This window comes from Cervus canadensis, chromosome 9, assembly GCF_019320065.1.
Source record: "Cervus canadensis isolate Bull #8, Minnesota chromosome 9, ASM1932006v1, whole genome shotgun sequence".
In the NCBI taxonomy this organism is placed as follows: Eukaryota; Metazoa; Chordata; class Mammalia; order Artiodactyla; family Cervidae; genus Cervus; species Cervus canadensis.
Window position 1 is genome coordinate 77,727,206 of NC_057394.1, and position 25,177 is coordinate 77,752,382.

General features: G+C 41.6%; 1 protein-coding gene across 1 annotated transcript; it reads right to left on the reverse strand.

Moving 5' to 3' along the window:
- Positions 1-562: 562 nt before the first annotated feature.
- Positions 563-22,854, reverse strand: TEX26 (testis expressed 26). The gene is made up of 7 exons (XM_043478294.1): positions 22,775-22,854; positions 18,410-18,491; positions 13,145-13,310; positions 10,508-10,658; positions 2,837-3,013; positions 2,506-2,667; positions 563-778 (listed from the first exon to the last, which is right to left on the reverse strand). The coding sequence occupies exons 1-7, from the start codon at positions 22,833-22,835 to the stop codon at positions 705-707; spliced, it is 873 nt and encodes a 290-aa protein (XP_043334229.1). The 5' UTR covers positions 22,836-22,854; the 3' UTR covers positions 563-704.
- Between the last annotated feature and the right edge of the window lie 2,323 nt (positions 22,855-25,177).

Consider the following 25,177-nt stretch of genomic DNA (forward strand, 5'->3'; position numbering starts at 1 on the left):
CAAAACCATTAACATGGTCAAAGAAGAATAACATGTAATAGGAAAATGAAGGAGCTCTGTGTAAGTCATAAGCACTAATAAAAAACATAGGAGCCAAAAATATGTAGCAAAAATCCCAGAAATACTAGGAGACATTGATGAAAACACTTCCATTGTGGAATGTTTTTAATATTTTTGCCTCAGAATATGACAGTTAAAATATGCAATTAAGACAAAGAAGTGGCTTAAAAATATAATTAACTATACATTTTTTCTTCTGCTATTCATGTAATACACAAATCATTCTTATACTTGGCATAAAAAATGTTTGCTAATTTTCCCAAAGCAGAGATTTGTTTTTTAACTTTCAAATTCAAAATCAACAATAATGAATTTTTTAATCCCCTAATTATTGAAAAATTAAGAAACCTCTTCCACATAATTCCTGGTTCAAAGAGGAAACCAGAATTGAAGACACAAAGTAATTATCCAAAAGAGAATGGTGAGAAAACATTATATCAAAACTCACTGGATACAGTTAAAATCGGGTGGGAATAGGTTGGGAGGCAAGTGATGATTTTCAGCCTTAAATGATTTTATTGTTTAAAAATAAAACAAAATTACACAAAGTCATGATGAAATTATAATTCAGAACAATTTGGATCTTATTTTTTCTTGATTATTGAGAAGAGAACTCAGTTACTTTCAGATGTTCTTCATTTGAACTATTTTTCTTTTTTATCCATTCTTTGGCCCATATCACAGTAAGAGCGAAAAAAGCGATCAAGAATCTGCCTTTCTGAAAATTATGAAGAAAAACAGGATGAAATTTTCCACTTAACTATTTCAGGGCTAAATAGAGAAATTTCTAAGTAGACAAATACCCAACAGTAGTACTCTAAATATGAATTCAATGAGATCAAAAGAATCACGATAGTCAAAGCTATTATGTCTAATAGCTAAAAAGACTCTTCAATATTCAACATCTCTTGAATGTAATTATTGACTAAAAAGAGCAAACAATATTCAAGGGATCAGCAAGACTTCCTGGAAAGAGCGTGGATTATGGAATGAAATAGACTTAGGCTTTTGTTCCGTGCAGCCACTCTAGTATTCTTGCCTGGAAAATTCCCTGGACAGAGGAGTCTGGCAGGTTACAGTCCTTGGGGTTGCAAAGAATCAGACACGACTGAGCACACATGGCATACGTGTCATCTCTATTTATTCGTTGCCTCATCTCTGAATCAAGGTACTGATACTTGCCTAGCACAGTTGTTGGAGTGGATGAAGAGTGCTATATGTGAAGCACCTAGACCATGCTTGTTCTGGGTGATGTGATGATAAACAAAACAATAGAGACTATTGTTCCAAAAGTTTCATGAAAGCCAGGGTTGCTTTTCTGCCCACCAGTATTGGTAGGCTTTGCAGTCTTTGAATGATAACTGACCATGGGAGGCCCCTCTTTCCCCAGCCTCCATTTCCTCATCCGGAAATTGAAGGAGTCTTGTCTGGTTATGAACATCTATGGTCCCCTAATTCTAATTACATATTTTTAAATTGTACATGGTGGAGCTGTAAAGCTTTGTCACTCCTAGAAATTACCATCTGTGCAGCCAGAACTAAGAGAAAGGAAGAATGCAAGTGATGTTACCTGTCCTTGTGTTCAGTGTGACAAATGCCACCCGAGGGCTAGAGATCAGGGTGTGTGTGTGTGTTTGTGCGTGCACCTGAGTTACTCTCCACCTAAGGTGGCATTTGTTTTTGTGATCTCACGTTTAACTTTGAATGTTTTATAATGTACGTAACATGTTAGTTTGGTGATATAGGAATATGTGTCCTAGAAAGTGACCCAACCAGTCTTGAATGACATTTATCTCTTTGAGGATGAGATACATGAAGATTTGCATGTACCCTAAGAAGACTGTCACACACACACACAGAAAAACACCGAAGAGGAAATAAAGATTACACAAACTAAAGCAAAGCTATGAGAGAGTACAGACTTCCACTGGAGAAATCAATTAACTGTAAGAAAAAGAGAAGTCGCCCTGGAGCAGTTCAACCACAGCAAAGTGAGATCAGAAGTAAGTGAAAAGCTAGATGTTTTCTTTTTAATAAGTGGGGATATATTCACTGGGGCCTCTTGGAAGAAAAATTTATTTTCAGTAGGTTGAGGTTTACATAAAACTATATGTTGCATGCATGCTCAGTCGTGTCTGGCACTTTGTGACCCCGTTGACTGTAGCTCTCCAGGCTCCTCTGCCCATGGGATTCTCCAGACAAGAATACTGGAGTGGTTGCCAAGCCCTCCTCCAGGGGATCTTTCTGACCAAGGGATCGAATCTGCATCTCTTGCACCTTCTGCAATGGCAGGTGGATTCTTTACCACTGTGCCACCTTTTTGTATTCACATACATATATATTGAACACCAGGGGCTAGAAGTTGGGAAAATTTCTATTTGGTGGAAAGCCACATATTATTATGATCTGTAATTTATCGAATAGTAACTTGAGACCTCATCTTACCTTTGTAGGAAACACCCTGAAGGTACTCTGTGACTTGAGACGGGCTGAATGAGTTCAGAATCGTCAAGAAATCTAGGTAGGCTTTCCCGTAATCACTTTGGTAAATGGACTGCTTCTTCGTACGCTCTTGGCTCCTCATGTGGCTATATAGCACAGAAGGGACTAGAGAGACACATGGGAAGGGAAGACAAGGAGCTGTCACTGAGCAGAGAATCCCAGCCTTTATTTGTGGGACTCGCCAGGTCCCACAGATGTGCTGTGGAAAGTATTGAGGAATCTCGGAATAAGAACAGTCTACAAAATTGTTTTAAAAAGCTACAGATGTACTCACCTAGACCTTGAGAAGCAATGGGTAGGCTTGAGTAGCATCCATATTTGAAACTAAAATCCTGTAACTCAGGAATTTTAGCTGGAATTTGGTAATTCCTTCGAAATTCTGTGTCTGCTGGTCGGGGAACTAACTTTTTCCATTCCAGAAACATCTGAGAACGCTGTTTATCCTTTGGATCTGGGGAGGAGGTACAAATGGAAGGCAATAATTACTCCTTGTAAAGTATTTCTAAATAGCATCATATTTTCATTCCATTTTGCTTCTGGCAGTAGCTTCCAATTTATCACACTCAGAACCCTCTCTTCTTGCATTTAGAGGTATGGTCAATGTACTTTTATGGACATTTCAACCAAGAAATAATTTTCTGCTTTATCAGGCACAGGAAGCATAGGCTAAAATGATCAGAAGTAGTTTCTAATGAATACACTGTTCATCAGTTAGGGTTCTTTTGTTTCTGCTTCATGGACTCAGAAAGCAAGCCTCACTCCAGTAGTCCTGCCTGTGCCCTGGGGCAGGGGTTAGGAAGCAGAGTGAGATATTTTAGATAGGGCTATGGTTGCCATATAAAATATAGGAGTTCAGTTAAATTTGTTGTAGTTGCTGTTTTGTTGCTACACAAGGCCCTTGCAATGGAAATGTGGAGTTAAATTTGAATTTCAGATAATGAATAATTTTTTGTGTCTGTGTATGTACTCATTTTTTTACCTGTTATTAGGACTTCCCTGGTAGCTCAGATGGTAAAGAATCTGCCTGCAAATGCAGTATTCTTGCCTGGGAAATCCTGTTGACAGAAGGGCCTGGCAGGCTTCAATCCATTGGATTGCAAAGAGTCAGACACAACTGAGCTGCTAATGCAATATCATTATTCAGTTTTAATTGAGCATCTTGTATTTTTATTTGCTCAATCCAGCAAACTTAGACAGGCAGTACACATCATCCCCATTACCTGGAAAAGAACCACTTGAAAAAGGGCCTTACTGATGGATGGTTAGGCCAGATCATTGCTATTAGTGGGTCATAGTAGTATTATTTTTGGAAATAACTCTGCTAAGAAATATTCCCTAATATGATCATTAAAACCTCTGATGTACTAGCTAAAGCCAGGTTCCACAAGCATTACCAGATTAACAAAGGAGAGAATCATGTCATCTCACTTAGAATGAGCTCACCCCTAATTCTTGCTACAAAATGTTGGTTCAGAGGCACATCACACAACATCAGCTTTAATCAGAACAAACATATTAAAAACAGGAATATCATGAGCAATGTCACAACAGTGCTAATTACTACTGACTCTAACCTTGATTCTTCTTCCAAAATAGTTTTTCAATAGGTCTTCTCAAAATAGACTCCAATGTACATTGTATATCAAGCAATATGTGATGTCATCTACTGGCACCCAAGAGAAGTTTAATATTGATTTTTTAAAGAATGATCTCCGTCCAGAACAGCACAGAGGGAAAGGGTTTCACTATATGGTATCTCTTAATTTAGATGTCACAGGGAGAGAGGACATGGGTGCTCAATGGCCCTCATAATGACCTCATAAACCACCCGAGAAGACAAGGTTATAGAGAGGAGAAAACTCTAGGGCTGCAAAATCAGGACACTCCTTAAGATATTTTGGACAACTGTCTGGTATTGTTGCTAGTAAGCACCATCTATATAACTTGGTTTTTGTGAATTACTAATAGCTTTATTAATAAACAAATTCCCATTCCCTTTTCCCTAGCTACCACTCAAAAGCAAATGCTTTCAGTTCCTACATGTGTTCTGTGCCAAAGTTAAAGATAATGAAGTCATTGTTCTACCTTACTGCGACTGCTAAGTCACTTCAGTCGTGTCCGACTCTGTGCGACCCCATCCCTGGGATTCTCCAGGCAAGAACACTGGAGTGGGTTGCCATTTCCTTCTCCAATGCATAAAAGTAAAAAGTGAAAGTGAAATCGCTCAGACATGTCTGACTCTTTGTGACCCCATGGACTGCAGCCTACCAGGCTCCTCCGTCCATGGGGTGTTCTACCTTAAGACAACCTCAAATGAGTGTGATGAGAAAGAGATATACAGGAGACACAGATACAGAATGTAATATCTTGCAACTGTAACAAATGGAGATAATACATCAGAATTACGTAGGAAGGTTATGCCAAAATATACCTGCTGAACCTCATCCCAGACATTGAGAGTTCCTAGATGTGAGAGGGACCCAGGCACTTATACTGTGAACAAGCTTCCCATATGCTTAAGAATCACTGACTCCAAGCTTTGGATAAGGTTCTACAGAAGCCCAGAGGGAGGGACTTCTCTGGTGGCCCAGTGGTTAAGACTTCACCTTCCAATACAGGGAGTGCAGGTTCGATCCCTAGTCAGGAAACTAAGAGCCCACATTTCTCATGGCCAAAAAAACCCCAAAACATAAAAAACAGAAGCAATATTGTAACAAATTCAATAAAGACTTTAAAAACAGTCTGCATGAAAAATCTTTAAAAAAAAAGAAAAGAAACCCAGAAGTGGAAGGAAGACAGGCAGATACAGTGGGAGGAAACATGGGTAAACCTATGGCTGATTCATGTTGATGTTTGGTAGAAACCAACACAATACTGTAAAGCAATTATCCTTCAATTAAAAATAAAAAAAAGAAAGGCAGACACAGCAAAAGGTGTGTTTTGACGAATGTTCAGCACTGAAGCTAAAATGCACGGTGCAATCATCTAATGCAGTCTAGTTGGTGTAAAGGTGAAGAATGCAGGGCAGGGAGGAGCAGTAGCTGAGGGTGAAGCAGGAGGGGAAGGTTAGGATCCACACTGTGAAGGGTCTTGAGAGACTTGTCCACAAGTAGGGCAACTGGAGATGAAGACCCAGAAATGACAAAAATCAGGCTCTGGATTTACTCTGAGTTCCTTTGAAGAGAAAGGAACTTCTCTTCATTGATCCTTAGTACATATCACCATAATAGACCTCATTAAATATTTACTAAATTGAGTGAACAAAAGAGAAAAAAGAAACGTAATTGCTATGTATTAGTAATTAATCTGAACCACACTCTAGTGACTGCCCACATGATATATCCTTACAGTAACTCTTAGTTCTTAATCCTTAACTAATGGTTTTATAGTCTTTATAAAATTTCCTATAAATGAGTTCCTTCGGCACTATTGGGAGAAATTCCTGATACAGAAGGATCTGAGGAACACCATATGAGTGCTGAAGTGCAGCCGTAATGTTGTTGAAGTCCCAACAGAGAAGATAACCTGACCCAATGCCAACCCCACCCCGAGGGACTATCCCTGCGTCTCAGGAGACCAATTCCCACTGGTTTTCTTTTCCAGTTGGTAAAGGTGATAGGGCTTCCCTGGTGGCTCAGTTGATAAAAAATGCATGTGCAATACAGGAGACCCAGCTTCGATCCATGGGTGAGGAAGTTCCTCTGGAGAAGGAAATGACTACCCACGTCAGTATTCTTGCCCGGAGAATTCTATGGACAGAGAAGTCTGGTGGGCTACAGTCCATGCGGTCACAAAGAGTCAGACACGACTGAGCAACTAACACTTTCACACTTTCACAAAGGTGATACCAGAGTAGTTATAGCCCAAAGGGAGAAACTGCCCCTTTGAGATAGTCCATGGAATTGCAAAGAGTCAGACATGACTGAGCAACTAAACACAGCACATGACGTTCGATCCCTAGGTGGGGAAGATCCTCTGGAGAAGGAAATAACTACCCACTTGAGTATTCTTGTCTGGTGAATTCTATGGGCAGAGGAGTCTGGCAGGTTACAGTCTATGCAGTCGCACAGAGTTGGACACGGCTGAAGCAACTTAGCACACACACATGATGGCTGCAGAAAGGCCCCTGCGAATCTACAGCAAGGACTGTTCAAAACTACTAAGACCATGGGCACTTACTCTATAGCCAGGTGAAAGCTAGTTCTGCTGTTCTAATTCATCAAAGCCAAGTTCTCAAGCCTGAATGTGTAAACAAGCCCCTTTTACTGCTTCTCACTCATTGGCCTTAATTCAATAATGAGGATTCAAAGATAAGACACAGTCTCTGTGTTTCAGAAGCTTAAAGTATTAGAGAAACAGATACATAAAAGGGAATCACAGTATTTTTTGATAAATGCTGTGGAAGAGGGAAGAACAGGAGCTACAAAAACATGGGAGGAGCACCGATCCAAATTTGGGGGATCAGAGAAGACTCCTGGGAGAGAAATGAAGTTTACATTTAGACTTCAATTATGGACAGAGATAGGGCTTCCCAGGTGACTCAGTAGTAAAGAAACTGTCTGCCAGTGCAAGAGCTGCAGGAGACATGGCTTTGATCCCTGGGTCAGGAAGATCCCCTAGAAGAGGAAACGGCAACCCACTCCAGTATTCTTGCCTGAGAAATCCCGTGGACAGAGGGGAATGGAGGGCTACAGTCCATAGGGTTGCAAAGAGTTGGACACAAATGAGCGACTGAGCACACATGGACAGAGATAGGCTAAAAATAAAAGGAGGGAGAGGTCTTCACACAGAAGAGGCAGAGGGCAAAGGGCACAAGGTTACAGGAGGCATTGTAAAACTGGAGGGTAGGGGGCAGTCGTGGAGGCTGGAGGACGCTGGGGGTGGGGGGTGGGCAAGGACCAGATTATACAGCACTCACCTTAAGGCACTTAGCTTTTATCCTGGGAATAAAGGGGAGGGAGATATCACTGAAGGGTTTTAAGCTGGAAAGTGATGTCAATTGGCACATCTGGAAGCTTACTGTGACCCTAGTATGGACACGGACTTGAGGAGACAGAGTTGGAGAGGGGAGTAGATTAGAGGTCATCCAAGAGATAGATGATGATAGCCTGGATTAAGGCAGTGGCCGTGGGGAGGGAAAGAAGCAGATGGAGGTGAGAGATTTAGGAGGGAGTCTTGACAGGTCTGGGGTATTTATCCACACATGGGGAAATGATAATTTGTGCTTGCAGAACACAACTCTAATTGGAAGCTCAAAGACATCTTTTAAGAATGCTGACATTTCAGATGTTTTTCCATGACCCTTTATCTGCAAGTACAGAGGTCTTTTGATTCTGTTCCCATCCAGCTTCAGAAAGTATACTTCCCAAACATTCTCTCCATCACTCAACAAATATTTACAGGGAATGAGGCTACATACTGTACTAGGTCCTGAGTGAATAAGAGCTTTGGGGGGCATGCTGAGTAGTGGAGGAAATAGTAAAGCAGCAACAACAGGAAACAAGAATCAGTCAACAAATGACTGCAGAATGCAAAGGCGACAGACAAGCAAGATGACAGCATGCCTTTTCAGATAAATTTAGGAAAGGTCTCACAGGCAAGGTGACATCTAAGCTGGAGTCAAGAGAGTGACAAACTGAAACTGCGCCTTTTAGGCAGAGGGGACATGCTGAGTGCTGACAGAAGGTGGGAAAGAGGTTGCGATCTTAAAGGAACTGAAAAAAGTCTCATGTGGCTGGAGACTAGTGAATGAGAGGGATGGAGTGAAGAGGAAAGCAAGGGCCAGACCAGGCTTGCAGGGCCTTGTGAACCAAGAGAAGGAAGTGGGACATGGATTTTATTCAAAATGCAAAGGAAGACAGTGAAAAGAAGCAGTAGAAGTATTCGATCCAGTTTAGACTGTGAAAGAGCCTCTGACTGCCATGTGGCGATGGAATTGCAGGGGTCTGTAGATGATACAGGAAGTTCAGTGCTAGGGGAAGAAGAAGGTGATGACTTGGAACCCTAATGAGGCCTCTACTTGATCCCCCAATACATAAAATCAGGGGCCCAAGGAAGGACTTGAGGAAGAAATACAAATGCAGAAATCCTCAGGATGATGGAGAGTTGCTTTTATAAAGGAACCAGGAACTCTAAGGAACTCTGTTAGAGGTCAAGTAGAAAAAAAGACCCAAAAAAGGAGACAAAGAAGTAGGGGAAACCAGGAGAGTGTGGTGTCACAGAAGTTCAAAGGAAGAGTGTTTCAAGAAGGAGCAAGCGGCCACCGATATTTCATGCTGCCAGGTTATTCGGCACGTTGACAAGAGTAGCTTCAGTTACCAGATGGGGGCAGAGACCAGATTGGAAGGGTTTGGAAGTAAAAGAATTAGCAGTGCTTCCTATGAAACCCAGTGGATGGTATCCATGCAAATGACTCCTCCCTCCCTGCACTTGACCAGACTGAGAGGAGATTGGAGAGGTTAACACATTTTTAGAAGATGGAAACCAAAGAGAGATGCAGCAATTGAGTTAGCAAAGTAGAGAAAGCTGAAATGAAGGGACTGCAGAAGGGGTTAACAAAAACGTGAGCTAATCCACACAGCAGAACTCCAGCAGGCTCAAAGTCAGAGGGAATTTGTTCAGTGGAAGGCTGGCATGGGGATTCAGGGTGGAAAACAGGTGATCTTGGTCAAAACTTGGATACAGAGTGGTTAGAATTCCCTGGATCACCTTCTTAACCTCATGGTAGTCACATGATTACCCTTCTTAGCCAGGTTCTTGGGGCAAAACTGAACCAAAGCAGCTCTGGACCCAGGGACCCCAGGCACAGCAGAAGGTGATGCACTGAGATGTTGGACCAGGTAAAACGGATTCAGTGAGTGTGACAGGCACATAGGAAACTAAGCATTTGAAAAGAGATAGTTATTAACTATGGTAAAAAAGGGCAAAAGAGAACTAAAAGGAAACATACCCATAAAATATCATTTGGCTCAGCAGTGTTTGTTGTTACTGCTATTTAGTCTCTAAGTCATGTCCAACTCTTTGTGACCCCATGGACTATAGTCTGCCAGGCTCCTCTGTCCACAGGATTTCCAGGCAAGGGTACTAGAGTGGGCTGCCATTTCCTTCTCCAGGGGATCTTCCTGACCCAGGGATCAAACTCGTGTCTCCTGCTTTGGCAGATGGATTCTTTACCACTGAGCCACCAGGGAAACCCAGGCAGTGTTAACATAATTATAATATATCATATGATCATAATTATAATATAAACAACTAGCAATTGCATTAATTCCAAATTTGTAATTATATTGAGAGGATGGATGGAGCAGACATGAGAAAGAATTGTAGGAGGACCATATCCTCAGTTACTATAACTGAAGTCAATCATAATGCCTAGGACTGATGAATCAGAAATAGTAGTGTGAGGATATGATTTTAAAATATGGAGGATCCCATAAGAATAAATAGTTGAAAGGATGGAAATTGATAGTCAGTGGGAGTAGGACCGAGAGTGGATGAGGGAGGGGTCAGGGAATTGCTGTTTCACTGTGAACCTTTAGGTAACTATTAGATTTCAATCTATGCACATATCAGTTTAATAAAAGGAATTTTAACATAAGTGTTTTTAAAATGGTAACCCAGCAGTAAATAATTGAAGACAGCGGGCTTAACTCGACCCCATTATCTTCTCCTGGCTCATCTTTGTCCTTTGGACCCAAGAAGCCTTTCCTGACCTCTTCCTCCAGTGTCGGGCTGAATGTCCTACTGTGCACCCACAGCACCCTGCATTTCCCACAACGGGCACCTTTTTATAGGTGCTCACTAGGTCAACTTTTGTTTGCAAAATTGCCTTTCTCCACGTCTATACCGTGAGTGTCTTGACAGAAGAGACCACATCTGTGTTGCTCACCATGGAGACTCTGGTGCCCAACATTTTACCAGGGAAAGGAGAAAAATGAACGTTTACCCTTCGATCGGTCCACAAAGTCTCTCTTTGTGGTGGAAATAAACTGATTTCCTATTGCCTTCCGAACCTCTTCCATCGATGCAGCAATTTTCCAAGGAAAGTAGCTTTTTACTGAGGTTGTCGATTGAGGTAGTGTCCAGAGAAAGAAGTCCTATGGATACAAACACAATTTTCAAGAAAATCCACAGGGTTTCACCTCATGGAATGAAGAACACGTGTGTTTTTGTGTGTATGTGCTTAGTCGCTTCAGTCGTGTCCAGCTCTTGTGACCCCATGGACTGTAGCCCGCCAGGCTCCTCTGTCCATAGGATCTCCAGGCAAGAATACTGGAGTGGGTTGCCATTTCCTCTTCCAGGGGATCTTCCCGACCCAGGGATCGAACCCAGGTCTCTTACATCTCCTGCATTGGCAGGTGGGTTCTTTACCACTAGTGCCACCTGGGAAGTGTTTTTGTATACACATTCTTTTGAGTTCTTTGCACCCAGCCACCACATTGAAGTTGCAGTGTCTTGCAGAGCTATCATCTGACCCAGTTATAACATGGAACTTTGTCATTTCTTTGACTTTTCATGTGGAGGGCAAGAAAATATGACTGGGAGACATGATCATATTTAAATATATTTTATAGGTAAAGAAGGTTTCCCGATGCATAGAATGTTGGATGTGAAGCAAAACGATGGGCCAAAAACGGCAGAGAGGCCTCAGAAGAGTAAATAATGCGATAGACCCTCAACTTAGGTGATGGGAGGGTCTACAGGCTGGCAGAGGAACACTCATTGGCTTGGACAGCACAGGGCCCGCCCACTCTGGCTCTCATTGGTTGAGACAGCGCAGGCCACCCTGCCACCCCGGCTGTCATTTGTTGAGAGCCTTCAATAACACTTAAAGGGAAAATAAATGCTGTCCAGTATGTATGTGTATGTCATGTGTATACATATACAGTGTAATATTGTAACTATTTTGCATTAATTATAAATCTTAAGGAAAATACCCAAGAGGTAAATAGATTATATGTGGGTGCCATGAGGAACCAAATTAAATGGAGCATGTGTATGTGTTCTAATGACTCCAAAGTCTACATCTAAAGCTCACCTTTTCCATTCGAGTCACAGATTTGTGCATTCAACTGCCATTGGACATATTTTCACCCAACATGTCTTCAACTGAGCTCACATTTCCCCTAAATCCTTCCCCACCAAACCTGGTCCTCCTGAAAGTTCCAGTTCAGTAAATAGCATCAGCACAGACCCAGCCATCCAAGTAAAAAACAGGAACAGCACCCTTCATTCACGGCCACCTTGTCTTACTTCATTGCAGTCATCAAATCCTGACCTTAAATTCTACTGACCTGACCATCAAATTCTACTACCTTATTACCCACTGAACATGTCCAGGTGGTTCCATCCCAGGCGGCACCATGCCATGTGGCAACCCAATAAATGAAATCTTTTACTACAATTGAGCTTTGCCTTTTATGATGGGAGAAGGGTACATAGTACCTAGAAAACAGAGAGAAGGTCAGCCACTTTCATTTAGTGGAGAAGGGAATTCTAGCTGGCTCTTTTTAAACTAAGCCTATGAGTTACCTTGGTGGATAAGAGAAGAGCATTCTGGATAAACAAAATAGTATAAGTTCTGATGGTTTGAGAATGCAGATACAAAATACAAATACTTTATGTGCCTGTTCATACCAACTTTGTTCATAATAGCCAAAAGGTCAAAGTCACTCAGTTGTGTCCAACCCTTTGCGACCCCATGGACTATGTAGTCCATGGAATTCTCCAGGCCAGAATACTGGAGTGGGTAGCCGTTCCCTTCTCCAGGGGATATTCCCAACCCAGTGATCGAACCCAGGTCTCCCACATTGCAGGCAGATTCTTTAGCAGCTGAGCCATCAGGGAAGCCCAAGAATACTGAAGTGGGTAGCCTATCCCTTCTTCAGCATATCTTCCTGACCCAGGAATCAAACAGAGGTCTCCTGCATTGCAGGCAGAGTCTGCAGCCAAAAGGTGGCAACAACCCAAATGTCCATCAATAGATAAATGGATAAACAAATTGTGGCATATAAATACAATAGAATATTATTCAACCATAAAAAGGAATAAAGTGCTGATAGATGCTACAATATAAGTGAGCTTTGAAAATTATGCTTTTAAACAATGCTAAGTGTGAAGCTAGACACAAAGGTCACATATGGTATGATTCCACATATAAAATATCTAGAATATCATCCATTGAGACAGAAAGCAGATTGATAGTTGCCAGAGACTAGGGGAGTGAGAAACAGGAAGTAATTTCTTAATGGGTACAGGGTTTCCTCTTGGGATTATGAAAATATTTTGAAATGAGATAGAGATGGTGGTTGTAGAGCATTATGAACACTAATTGCCAGTGATTTATTTACATGAAAATGGTTAATTTCATGCTACATGAATTTCACTTTAATTAAAAAATATTTCTTATTTAGGGGGATAAGGGAGAAGTAGTTAGAAATAATTATGAGAAAGTGAGCAAAAAATAGTCTGAGAAGGACCATAGCTGTAGATGATGAAGGATCTTTGGGATATATCAAAACTCTCATTCTTATGGATTATGGATACAATATTAAAGTCAAAAGATATGTAGATAATATCTTACCTGACTAGGGTAAAATCTGTGGTTCTTGATTCCTCTTGAAGTCCCAACATTGATTGAATCCTCTTTAGAATATGATTTCCAGACATACTCATCATTGTACTGTGTTTGATTAGGAATAGGATCACTAAGTGAATATGTATATCCTAGCCTTCTGGTACTTTTCTGACTATAAGAAAAGAGTGGAAACCAAACTAAGATTACATACCAAATTTCACAACAGTACACATGTCAAATAATTTTTCAAAGATTGGCTGGCTTAAGGCTTGATGCCATAAATATTTCAATATTTAGGTTTCCCTGAAACAAAACAATTCTGTATCTTAGGATGGCCCTTAACAAAAGTATGGGAGTCCTAATGTGAAATTTAAAAGAATAATCTCAAATTAATTAATTTTTTAAATTAATTTTTTAAAAATAACTGAGTACTTGTCTGTATAAACAAGTAGTTCAGTGAAACCAGATACTTGGTAAAGAAAAGTTTCTATGAAAAGTATTCCAGTTAATAAAAGGAAGAAATATAAGAATTAGGATACCAGTGGTTTTCAAGTCTCTACTGAAATAATGGAATGATCAGCAGTTGCCACTGTGAATATACACACAAAAAACCACCTATTAAATATTTTTATCAAAATACCCAACCTGAATCAGATGAAGTCTTTGGAATATCAGATTACAGGAAATACATGAAAAGGAGGATGTTTTTAAATAACATGATGAGGGTGGAGTCAGAAAAATCCAGAAGAGTAACTTGTTTCTTTGACAAAGAAATTCTCAAAAAAAAACAAGAAAGAAAGAAAAGTGGAGGAACCTGTAGATTAAGTGAATAAAGATAATACAAGTATAGACCTTGTTTGGATTAAATTTCTAGCCAAATTCTTTTTTTTAATTATGAGACAGTTGGGGAAAATTTGATTGCTGATTGGCTATTTGATATCAAGGAATTGCTTTTTTAGGTGATATAATGGTATTTTACATATTTTAAAAGTCTTCATGTTTCAAAGATGCATAAAAACAAATTAGAATTGTGTGTGTGTTGGGTTACTCAGTTGTGTCCAACTCTCTGCAACCCAATGGACTGTAGCTCACCAGGCTCCTCTGTCTATGGGATTCTCCAGACAAGAATACTGGAGTGTGTTCCCATTCCCTTGTCCAGGGGATCTTCCTGATCCAGGGATCAAACCTGGGTCTCCTGCGTTGTAGGTAGACTCTTTACCATCTGAGCTACCAGGGAAGCCCAAATATTTTGAATTAACATGATATAATGCCTGGATTTTGCTTCAGTATTATCAAGTGGTAAGGCTAAGTGGAGGACATACATTAAAAATGTCCATGTGTTGTTGATTATTATAACTGGATGATAATTGGAAATTTATTGTATACTCCTTTTTCTATGTCTAAAAGATTTCATGTTGACTTAAAAAAAAAAAAAGAGGGATGGGTTAGATTCAGGTTATGTTTGTAAGAAACCAAACATCTGGAAAGTGGGATCCATCTGGATGCTGGACTGTTTCACTTGTCATTTAGATGAGCAGATGCAAGCATGACTGTGGTCCTAAATCAAACCAAAGTCATCAAAGGTGCATGAAGATTTTTGCAAAGGGAACACAGCACAGATTACTTTAAAGGAATCAATTTGCACATCTGCATTTCTCAGTATACTCTTTCCTAACGTGTCTTCCCAAGTACAAATCTGCATATCTATGTGGGTCTTTCTTTCCCACATCTCCCATCTCTTGCTCTCTGCATTCTTCTTCATCATTATACTTTGGGGTATAAGCTGCCAACCATGAGAAGGGTGACTGGCAAAGGGAAACTTCATTACAGTGATTTCAGGGAACCCTCTTGTAACCCAAATTCCATACACTTACCCAGGACTTGCTGTTCTAGGTCAAGAGTGAAGGGTGGGACTGTAACCAGAGTATTCTGGCCTGTGTGGGGATGTCCTGAATGTAGATATGCTGTAGATGGTGTGGCTGAGAGTAACAGCTAGTTTTTCCTTTCCTAACAACTATCAAATGTTCATCCCTCTCTAAGGAGAGCTTCTAAGAGAGCAGAAAATATAGATTGCTGAAAATGGCTCTTTCACGCACATCTTTAAATGTAAGCATTTTTCCAGCTTTTAAAAAAGTCCCTAGGATATGTTGATAGCAGGAAAGAAGAGCATCTCTATGAAGATGAAACAGTACAGGATGGCAATGCTGATTCTTTTCAGTGTAACTGGAATCTTTCTGAGACTATCACATTTTTAAAGAGTTACTGTATAAAACTGGTACATGAAAATCTTGTGATCTTTTTTCAGATTTTTTAAATTCATCATTCAATAAGATACTTAAATCTACTTTTTTAACCCATATATATTATGAAACATTTACTTCAATATAGCCAATCCTCATTTTATTTTATTATGTAAAATATTTAATACATGAAAATATATGCTAGCTTGTCATACTATTAATTTTACATGTATAACTATATGCTAACCTATTTAACTTTTTCTTTAATTAAATGCATAGTAAATATTTGCTTGGTACTAAAGAAATCAATTCAGTTGTTTCTGATTTTTATGCATGGTATTATTTAATTATTTCCCAAAGTCAAGCACCAGAGTTCTGAACACATGAGAACATATTTAACTAAGAAACCTCATTTTTTTTTATCATACTCCTCACTTAACAGATAGCTTACATATTTAGCTACACATTTCACTGTATTATTTTTATTACTTGGATATAATTAATCATATTAGACTTAAATCACTTTACACTTCCCCTGTCTACTTTTAATAATCTTCACTAAAATATGCATTCCATAATTTATCAGTAGTTTTCATAATATTTCTCAAAACATATTTTAACATTTACTTGACCTAGAAGTGTAGCCAGATTTTATTTTGACAGGAAGTAAACCTAACTTCACTTCCTGGTTGGACAACGACTGATTTTACCAGCTAAGTAAGCCTGGTATAAATCGCATGAGTTAAATCTTCAGCTCAAAGATTTGGATAAAAATAGATTTAAAGTATGTAATGATAAAAAAAAATATTATATTGAAAAACATTTACTGAAATTAATGTTCCTATTTTCCAAGTACTTTTTGAGTATATAATATGAAATAAGTTTCTTCCAAGTGAAGGAGTAACAGATGTAATTTAATAATCATTTGTTAAGACGTGCCTTTTCAGTACATGTCTCAGAAAATGAGATAGGGAATAACTCAATAACTGGATGACAAATCATCTAATTATTTTCTTTCAATAAAAGTGAAGGAGTACCCAACCAAGCTGTCAGCCAATCAATCATTAAAAATCACCTGTGATTTTGCCATAAAACCATGAAGAGTTCAGAGTATTGAATGGCAATGCTTCACTAAAACTCCTTTCATTCACATCTACTTAATTATGAGAACAAGTCTTCTCAATCTAAGCATTTATAAATAAAAAAAAAAAGCAGGGAAAATTGATGCTGAGTGTGGTCTTATTCCAAAAATAATAACACTCAAATATGGAGACATAAAGTAATTTAAAACAAAACATCCCCATTTATCTCATTAAGATGCAATTCCAAAAAATTTACTTTTTGTGTTTAGTAATTATCAACAATTTGTAATGTGTTTATTGCTTTGAGCAATTCTGTACTAAAAATAATTGTGATAACTCAATACTCAGAGTCATATAACATGTTTAAAAATTAATTTCAATTAATATACTGAAACAGTTGCAAAGAGGTATAATGGAGTGATCAATAAATTGCTTTCAAACACAAAATATATTAGAGCAGGGTAAAATTCTATGGAGGAAGTGGACTGGGAGTAAGAGTTCAAGAAGGAAAGAGAATGAAATAAATAATCTATTAAAGAAGAGCTTGTTTGTATATATTTTTAAAAGGGTCAGAGAGTATCAATTTGCTAAGGTGGTTAGATTACTCACTGGTTATGTGTAAAGAAACAATTTAATGGTCTTGTTTTAAAATGTCAATGTTTAGGATGGGTTGGAAGTTTTATGTTTTACAGCTATTTTAATTTATGATGAGAACTTTCCTGTGAACTTTAAAAAGATGTGAATTTGAAGACCACTGACCTAGACTCCATAAGTACCCATTTGGTTTTGGCTTTCATCCCAAATGTTTCCTCCTCAGACAACCGTTACTGTCAGATGGTAAATCTCCCCGTAGGGGACATAATGTGGCTCAGTGGGATAGCAAGTAACTCGGAAATAAAGAGTCTTGCAGCCCTGTGCTTTTTGGAAATCTGTCATAAATATTATGTTGAGGGAAAATGAACGGAAATATGGGGGGGGGGTGACTTCTTCATGCTAGCCAGGTGACTAATATGTTCAACTTGTCCTCAGAACAAACACGTTAGTTACGAGACATCATTCCCACTTTGCCAACCTTAAAACCTTTAGCCGAAGTAAAACTGGGCTTGTTACTCGTCTAAGGTAGCAGAGAAAATAAGGGTTAATTAGAATAGGGAACTGAGGTTCAACTCAGAACCCATTTCTGCCTGACTGCACTGCCACAGTCTGGCCAATACTCCATTGGACTTCTCAACAACGTGCACTTCTAAGGTGAAAAGATCCTCTCCATTGGAAGCAATCTACAGAGTAAATACGGGCAAGGGAGGGTCCTCCCTGCTGATTTCCCATCAACCACTGATGCAATGAAAGATGGCAGCCCTACCCTTGCTCACCCACCAAGCTTAGAGGGGCAGCTGATGGAGAGAAATTCCCACCACCCTTGGTTCAGGTGGAGCTGGGGAGAAGCTGAAAGGCGATATTGCTTTAGGAACCAATAGTTGGAGGGGTGAAGGTAAAGGTAAGCGGACCTTGACCTTGTTCAACCTTTTAAGACTACAGTTGCGTGGAAGTGCTAACAATTCCTCACTTGTCCATTCATTCAGTTGTTATTGCCTACCTCCTATAAACCAAGTAATGGACTCAATTCATGCTCCATGTTTAGGTAGCACAATTATATTAACTATATACTGACTCTGTTGTAAAGCAAGACACACAGTGACTTTATGAAGGATCCATGTATTAAATTTCTAAATCTCCCTATAGGGGCTTCGGATACTGTTTTAAGGGAACAGTATCCCTTTCCAGGCCCTCTCTGACGCTTGGAGGAGACCTGTGTGTGCATTGGGTCTTATCTGAATGCATTTTCTATAAGCCTTCTCTGATTACTGTCTATCAGTTTTGGAATCCGAATAATAAAAGATAGGTGAACAAGGTCAAGTGTGTACATCAATCTGGCACGAATAGGGATGTACCGAAACAAAGCAGGTGCTGTTCCTGTCTTAGGTGTGAATGCAGTCCTCATCGTGGTGGCATAAGAATCCCAACTGGTATCACCTGCTAAGAGCACAACAAACTGGTTTTAAATGTGGCCGATAGCATATCTTGATCAAATGTTATTTCAATACTTAGAGCAATTTTGCAAGAGACAAACATTTTGAGTGGTAATATAGAGTCTAAAGGAATGAAGGCCAACTTGTGAGCTCCACCAGGGAAGAAGGGAAGCTCAATTTAATCATCTGAGTTTCCCCTCTAAATAAAAATGTGTTCAGCTGTGGCTGATCCTTTGAGACCCCATGGACTATAGCCTGCCAGACTTCTCTGTCCATAGGATTTCCTAGGCAAGAATACTGGAGTAGTTTGCCATTTCCTTCTCCAGGGGATCTTCCCGACCCAGGGATCCAACCCATGTCTCCCACGTTGGCAGGCAGATACTTTACCACTGAGCCACATGGGAATCCCTTCTTTAAGTTACTCGAATAGGTCTATTGTTTTCCTTGAGAATTCACATAGGCTGTTTTCAAGAATTTGAGCAATACATAAAAATATAAAGGGAGTTCATTTGAAATTCTATCATCTTAATACACTCACTATCACTGTTTTAATGCCTGACTTTTCATGCATATTAGATACATCTGTAAAGGCATGAACTGATTTTACACAAAAGGGGTCATAGTTTGCATGTCAGGTATTCTCCTGGACCCCTTCTCCTTACTCCTTCTTGCTCATGCCGTCCTCACCCTCCACCCATCCCTCCCCCCTTGTTAACAATTGTGCCTGTTTCTTTCCAGACTTTCAGACCAGCAGATAAAATCATACACAGATTGATATCTATGTATGTCAAACTGGTTTGTAAAATATTTTATTTTTTAAATTTCCCCTATTCTTTATTTATTTTTAATTTTTTAGCTGTATGACATGGCATGTGGGGTCTAGTTCCCTGGCCAGGAATCAAACCCATGCCTCCTGCCTTGGAAGTGTGGAGTCTTAACCACTGGACTGCAAGGGAAATCCCAATGTATTGGGTTTTAGTCCTATTTTGTTTTACAAAAAGAGGCTTATCCTACACAAAGTAACCTTTGTGTATCTCTTCTATCTGTCACTTAATAGCATGATATGAAAATCCCTCCAATTCGTCTGGTGCAGCTCCAATTCATTCTTTGTAATAACTGCGCAAGATTGTATGGTATGGTGAAGTCACTCAGTTGTGTCCAACTCTTTGCGACCCCATGGACTATAGCCTATAGCCCACCAGGCTCCTCCATCCATGGGATTTTCCAGGCAAGAATACTGGAGTGGGTTACCACTTCCTTCTCCAGGGGATCTTCCTGACCCAGGGATCGAGCTAGGGTTTTCCACATTGCAGCCAGACTCTTTACCAGCTGAGCCACCAGGGAATCCCATTGTATGGTATAGATGTTCTTTAAAGCCGTGAGAGTGGGTGAGCTCAGCAAGGGACGGAGTGTCATTAGAAGAGCTGATGTCTGAAGGCTGAAGCCCAGGGCTGCCCAATGTCAAGAGGTTTGGGAGATGAGGAGCAGCTGGAGAAGGAGGCTGAGAAGAGTGTGAGATGAGCAGAGAACCAGGAGGCTGTGGATGGTAGAAGGAAAAAGGAAGTTCCAGGAGGAGGGAGGGACCACCTACAAGACAAATGCTGCTGGCAGACCCGGGAGAGTGTGAACAGAGGATTCACTGCTGTGCTTAGCCACTCAGTCGTATCCGCTTCTTTTCGACCCTATGTACTATAGCCTGCCAGGCTCCTCTGTCCATGGGATTCTCCAGGCAAGAATACTGGATTGGGCTGCCATGCTCTCCTCCAGCAGATCTTCCCAACCCAGATATCAAACTCAGGTCTCCCGCCTTGGCAGACCCTAGAACTGATCTGCCCAACCTCTCATTGTCAACGAAGTACCACCAAATTACTTGGGAATATAGTTATAAATTTCAATTCAGTGGTCATTCACTCCTTCATAGCTTGGCAGTTACCTGTGGCTTTTTACATTTCACCAGCACCTGGGTGAAATGATCCCTTCACATTTGGTGAGTTTCACCTCCACCTGAGGCTCCCCTAGTCTAATGAAGGCTTAGCCCCTACCTGTCATGCTCTGTCCCTCTGCTTGCAGACTCCTGTCTACTCTCTGATCCCGTCATACTAGAAATGACATTATCTTTTAGTGGGAATCACTTTACACTTTAAAGCATTTTATTCCAATCGCAGAATTAATGCTCTTTGTTGAGAGAATTTCAAGCATGGACAAGTAAGTGGGGAGAAACTGTGAGGTGGTGTTGCTCTCTAAAGAACCATCACTGAGCCTGATTTGAAGCTCTGAGTTTAACTATTAGAGAAATCAGGAAGTTTTTCCTAAGCAAGCAACACCAACCTAGGCCCCATTACTCTTGGCAGATGCAAGTAAGGATGTGAGGCGAGGAACATCCTGGATTATCTGTTGGACCCTAATTGCAATTTCAACATCCTCATAAGAGAGAGGCAGAGGGGTTGAGGAGGCCATTGTGAGCATGCAGGCCAAGACTGGAGTGATGCGGCCACAGGTCAAGAGTGCCGACAGCCACCAGAAGCTGGAAGACACAAGGCAGGATTCTCCCCAGAAGCCACCAGAGGGGGTGCAGCCAAGTCAATAGCTTGATTTCAGGCTTCTGGTCTCCAAAATATAAGAAAATAAATTTTGGTTGTTTTCAGCCACCCGTCCATGTTAATTTATGATAGCCCTTGGAACAAATACAGCACTTAAGAGCCCAGTCAATAGTAATAGTTTGATAGCAATCAGCCCACGGTGGTCATTATCAACCTAATCCTATTTTGAGATCAGACCCACCTTTTGGAGGGTGATCCTTCCAGCAATGGAAGATGGAGCAGCACGGAGTGACTGTTAGAGATTTGAGACCGGGTGTGAAGGGGCAAACTCCCCCAGGGGGAAGAGGCACTTTGGAGGCAGAATCAATGAGACCTGGTGATGACCTTGAGGTGTCGGTGCCCTCCCCTCTACTTTGAGCATCTGGGACCCTCCTCGCTGCACTTCTGAGTCTAGGAGGACAAGGAGTGTAATTTTGTACATGTGTCTGAGGCCCTCCTGTGACATCCAAGGCATGTGGTAGACAGATGGATATTTTGGTCTGAGACTGGGGAGGAGTTTATGAGCTAAAGATTAGAGAGCCAGGAATTGGCAGCTCTGTGTAGACTTGAAGCCCTGTGGCAGGATGTGGCCACTCATATAGAGTATGTAAACCAAGAGGGATACACCTTGGAGGATCGCAACATTCCCAGGCAACCGAGGGGAGAGCAGACAGTGAAAGAAACCAAGACAGGGTGGCTAGATAGGGAGACGAGACTCAAGGGGAATGCAAAGTGGGAGATCCTGGGGAGGAGCACCCCTCCAAACCGCCCCCCCCACCATCCTCTGCCTCACCTGTTTGCCTGGACACCACAGAGAAACTCGGCGTTGTAAATATTTTTGTATTAATTTTTTTTTTCATCTGCTATTTGTAATTTACAAAGGGATGAATGGGATGAAAGTATGCATTTCATTCATTCTCCCGGGGACTGCAATCCTAGGGAATTTACAGTTGAACAATCCCCACTGCTCTGGAGCCACCAGAGAACCACAATTACCCAGCCAGAGGGCTGCAGTGGGTTATTATTGCCACGAGAAGGGCCGGGATGGAGCTGACTGCACAGTAATCATGCCACTAGCATCTCAGCTAGAGTGGCTCTCCCTCCACCGACACAAAAAGCTGTTAGTAAACCCGCGGCATTTGCATGCAGAATTAGTATTAAAAGCACTGCCGCTGTTAGATACAAAATCCCCTTGAAAGAAAGGGAAGCGAAGATTAGAAGCGAGCACCAAGGGCCCTAGTTCCCAGCCTCTGCCGCCTCTGCGCCTGGGGGTCGCCTCTCTGCATTCTTCAGCCCTGCCCCCCTTTCTGGGCTGTTTCTCAGATCCTGCCTGGGATCAGGGCTCCCCCTGGGTCTGCTCTTTTCGGAGCGCCCCACCACCGTTCCGTCTTTGTCTTTAGCCTTGTTCTCCCAAAGGCGTCAGTCCTCCCTTTGCCTTGTACCCTCCTGGGCATTTCACCGGGCGTTTAAACAACTGAGCCCTTTAGGGAGGGGTTTGGCAGGAGTTAGGGCGAAGGTCTGGGGAGAGGCAAGGTCAGGAACGCCCTTTCATTCTCCCCGAATTCCCAGCCTCCATTTAAATTGAGTTCCATCCATAAAAGCGCGGCATCTTGAAGACCTAGGCAGCCTTCGCCCTAGGTACCCCAGCTCCAGGAGGGACCCCGCCCCCGAACCTCGCCGGGCCAGCTGGCAGGGTCCGCAGGCTTACTGGGCCGTCTCTTGTTGCCATATTGAGAAGGGCATGCATCTTCCTGCCCAGGCTCTGCCATTCTTGCTCCAAGAGGCCGTCGTCGCGGGGCGCTTTCCACCAGCTCAACTGGGTGCTGCGGTGGAGGCTGTTTTGTGACGCGTCGCCATGGAGACGCAGGAGGCTCCCGACAGCTCATCCCCGGTGCACCGAGGTGCTGAGCACTTCCCCAGGCCGGCTGATGACCCTGTGCGATGATAAAAAGATGTGTTTCTGGTGCCATGGATACCTTACTTTTGTGTATTTGTGTAATTCATGCAATGAGCTTACCTGAGCACCGTCATACATTTGGGGAGAGGAGCAAAAGGGGATTAGACTGAAAAGAAAGTAATATTGTCCAACTTTAACTGCAGATGTTCATCTTTGCACAGTTTTCAGCTTAAGCGAATGAAGGCTAAGTTGTCAGGGATCTTGCAGGATCTGAGCAAGAGGAAGTAGGAATCGAGCAAGAAGACAAAATCGCAAGTCATGTGTGTCAGTGAAACTAGAGCCAGAGTCTCTGAGATAGCTCTATGCTATCAAACGGGTGACGCTGGCACAGGAATTAGGGGACAGTGGGAAGGTGGAAAGTGTGCTTGGAAAGAGGACTGAGCAGGGATGTGCGAGACCCCATTCTCCTCACCAGGCCATGTTCCTGGCACCAAAAACCGTGTTTTGTACTTGTTGATTTAACTATTCTTCTGTCCCCACAGATTGGACTGTGTCTCTCTCCCCCAGGTATGTTAGCATTTTCACAGCATGTAAGAGGGTCTTAGATTATTGGCAGCTACCTGGTAATCTGGTACACACTAGCTGTTTAGTAGTACTGAGTGTCTCCAAGTTAGGATACAGCTATTACCCTCTTCCTTGGTGGTAAAGAATCTGCCAGCAATGAGGAGGTCTGTGTTCTGTCCATGGGTTGGGAAGATCCCCTGGAGAAGGGAAAGGCTACCCACTCCGTATTCTGGCCTGGAGATTTCCATGGACTGTATAGTCCATGGGGTGGAAAGGAGTCAGACGTGACTGAGCGACTTTCCCTGTCATTACCCATTTAGGACTTCCCTAGGTGGTGCTAGTGGTAAAGAACCTGACTGCCACTACAGGAGATGCCAAAGCCTTGGGTTCAACCCCTGGGTCGGGAGGACCCCCTGGAGAAGGGAATGACTACCCGCTCCAATATTCTGCATGGAGAAGTCCATGGATGGAGGAGCCTGGAAGGCTACAATCCAGGGGTCGCAAAGAGTCGGATGTGACTAAAGTTACTTAGCATGGGTTACCCACTTTGGTTCAAAGAGAAAACAGTAAATATGCATTGGAGACTGCCAGCTCCATGTTTAAAAAGCAATTTACGACAATCCCTTATCCTTTCAAGGAGTTATTCTAACACAGACCTTAGATAAACATGTTTACACGCAAATGCTAAAAAAGTTCATTTTTAGCCTAAAAATGAAGTGCTAAACAAGAATTTTCTGAGAGTAGAGTCTCATCCATGTAATGGAATGAATATAACACATTTAGACTCTGAAATTTGTTGCAATGAATGGTGGGACACACAGACTTCTGTCGATGTTATTAGAAGGAATGCATCTAAATTAAGATTTAGTAGTGGAGTCTAAATTAAGCAAGTAACACCCAATAACAGATTACTGTCTGGAAATAGAGCTCATTAGCATAGTATAACTTAAAAGAGGTACATTTTAAAAATAGAGCAGTGGGTATATAGAATTTTAAAAGTGAATTTTTATTAATATCTTATGTTTGTCTTCTCCTAGGCAAGCTGTGAAATGGGCAAGGGGTGGGGTGGGTTGGGTACACGCTGAATTGAGAGGCAGAAGATCTGTCAGCTTTCACCTGGGGGCCTTGGGCATAAAGCAGACACAGCGCCAAGTCTCAGCTTCCTTATCTGTAAAGTGAATATATGAGTATCCACCTCACTGGGCTGTAAAAACGAATAATTCTAACGACACTTTATAAATCGTAAAGCCATACACACCTATGGTATTGCTCTTTTGTCTTATTGCTCTTCTGATCTTCATTCCTTTTTGTAGTCTTTCATTTCTGCTTCAAAATGGATGGTTCTCATAGGTCCATTTCATTGTGAGCAGTACAGTGCTCTTCTTGCCTTTGAATTTGGGTTCCTTGAGGCAACTAGAGACTTCCCTGGTGACTCAGATGGTAAAGCATCTGCCAACAATGCAGGAGACCCTGGTTCAAACCCTGGGTCAGGAAGATCTCCTGGAGAAGGAAATGGTAACTCACTCCAGTATTCTTGCCTGGAAAATCCCATGGACGGAGGAGCCTGGTAGGCTACAGTCCATGGGGTCGCAGAGAGTCGGACATGACTGAGCGACTTCACTTTCACTTTCACTTGAGGCAACTCCTTTC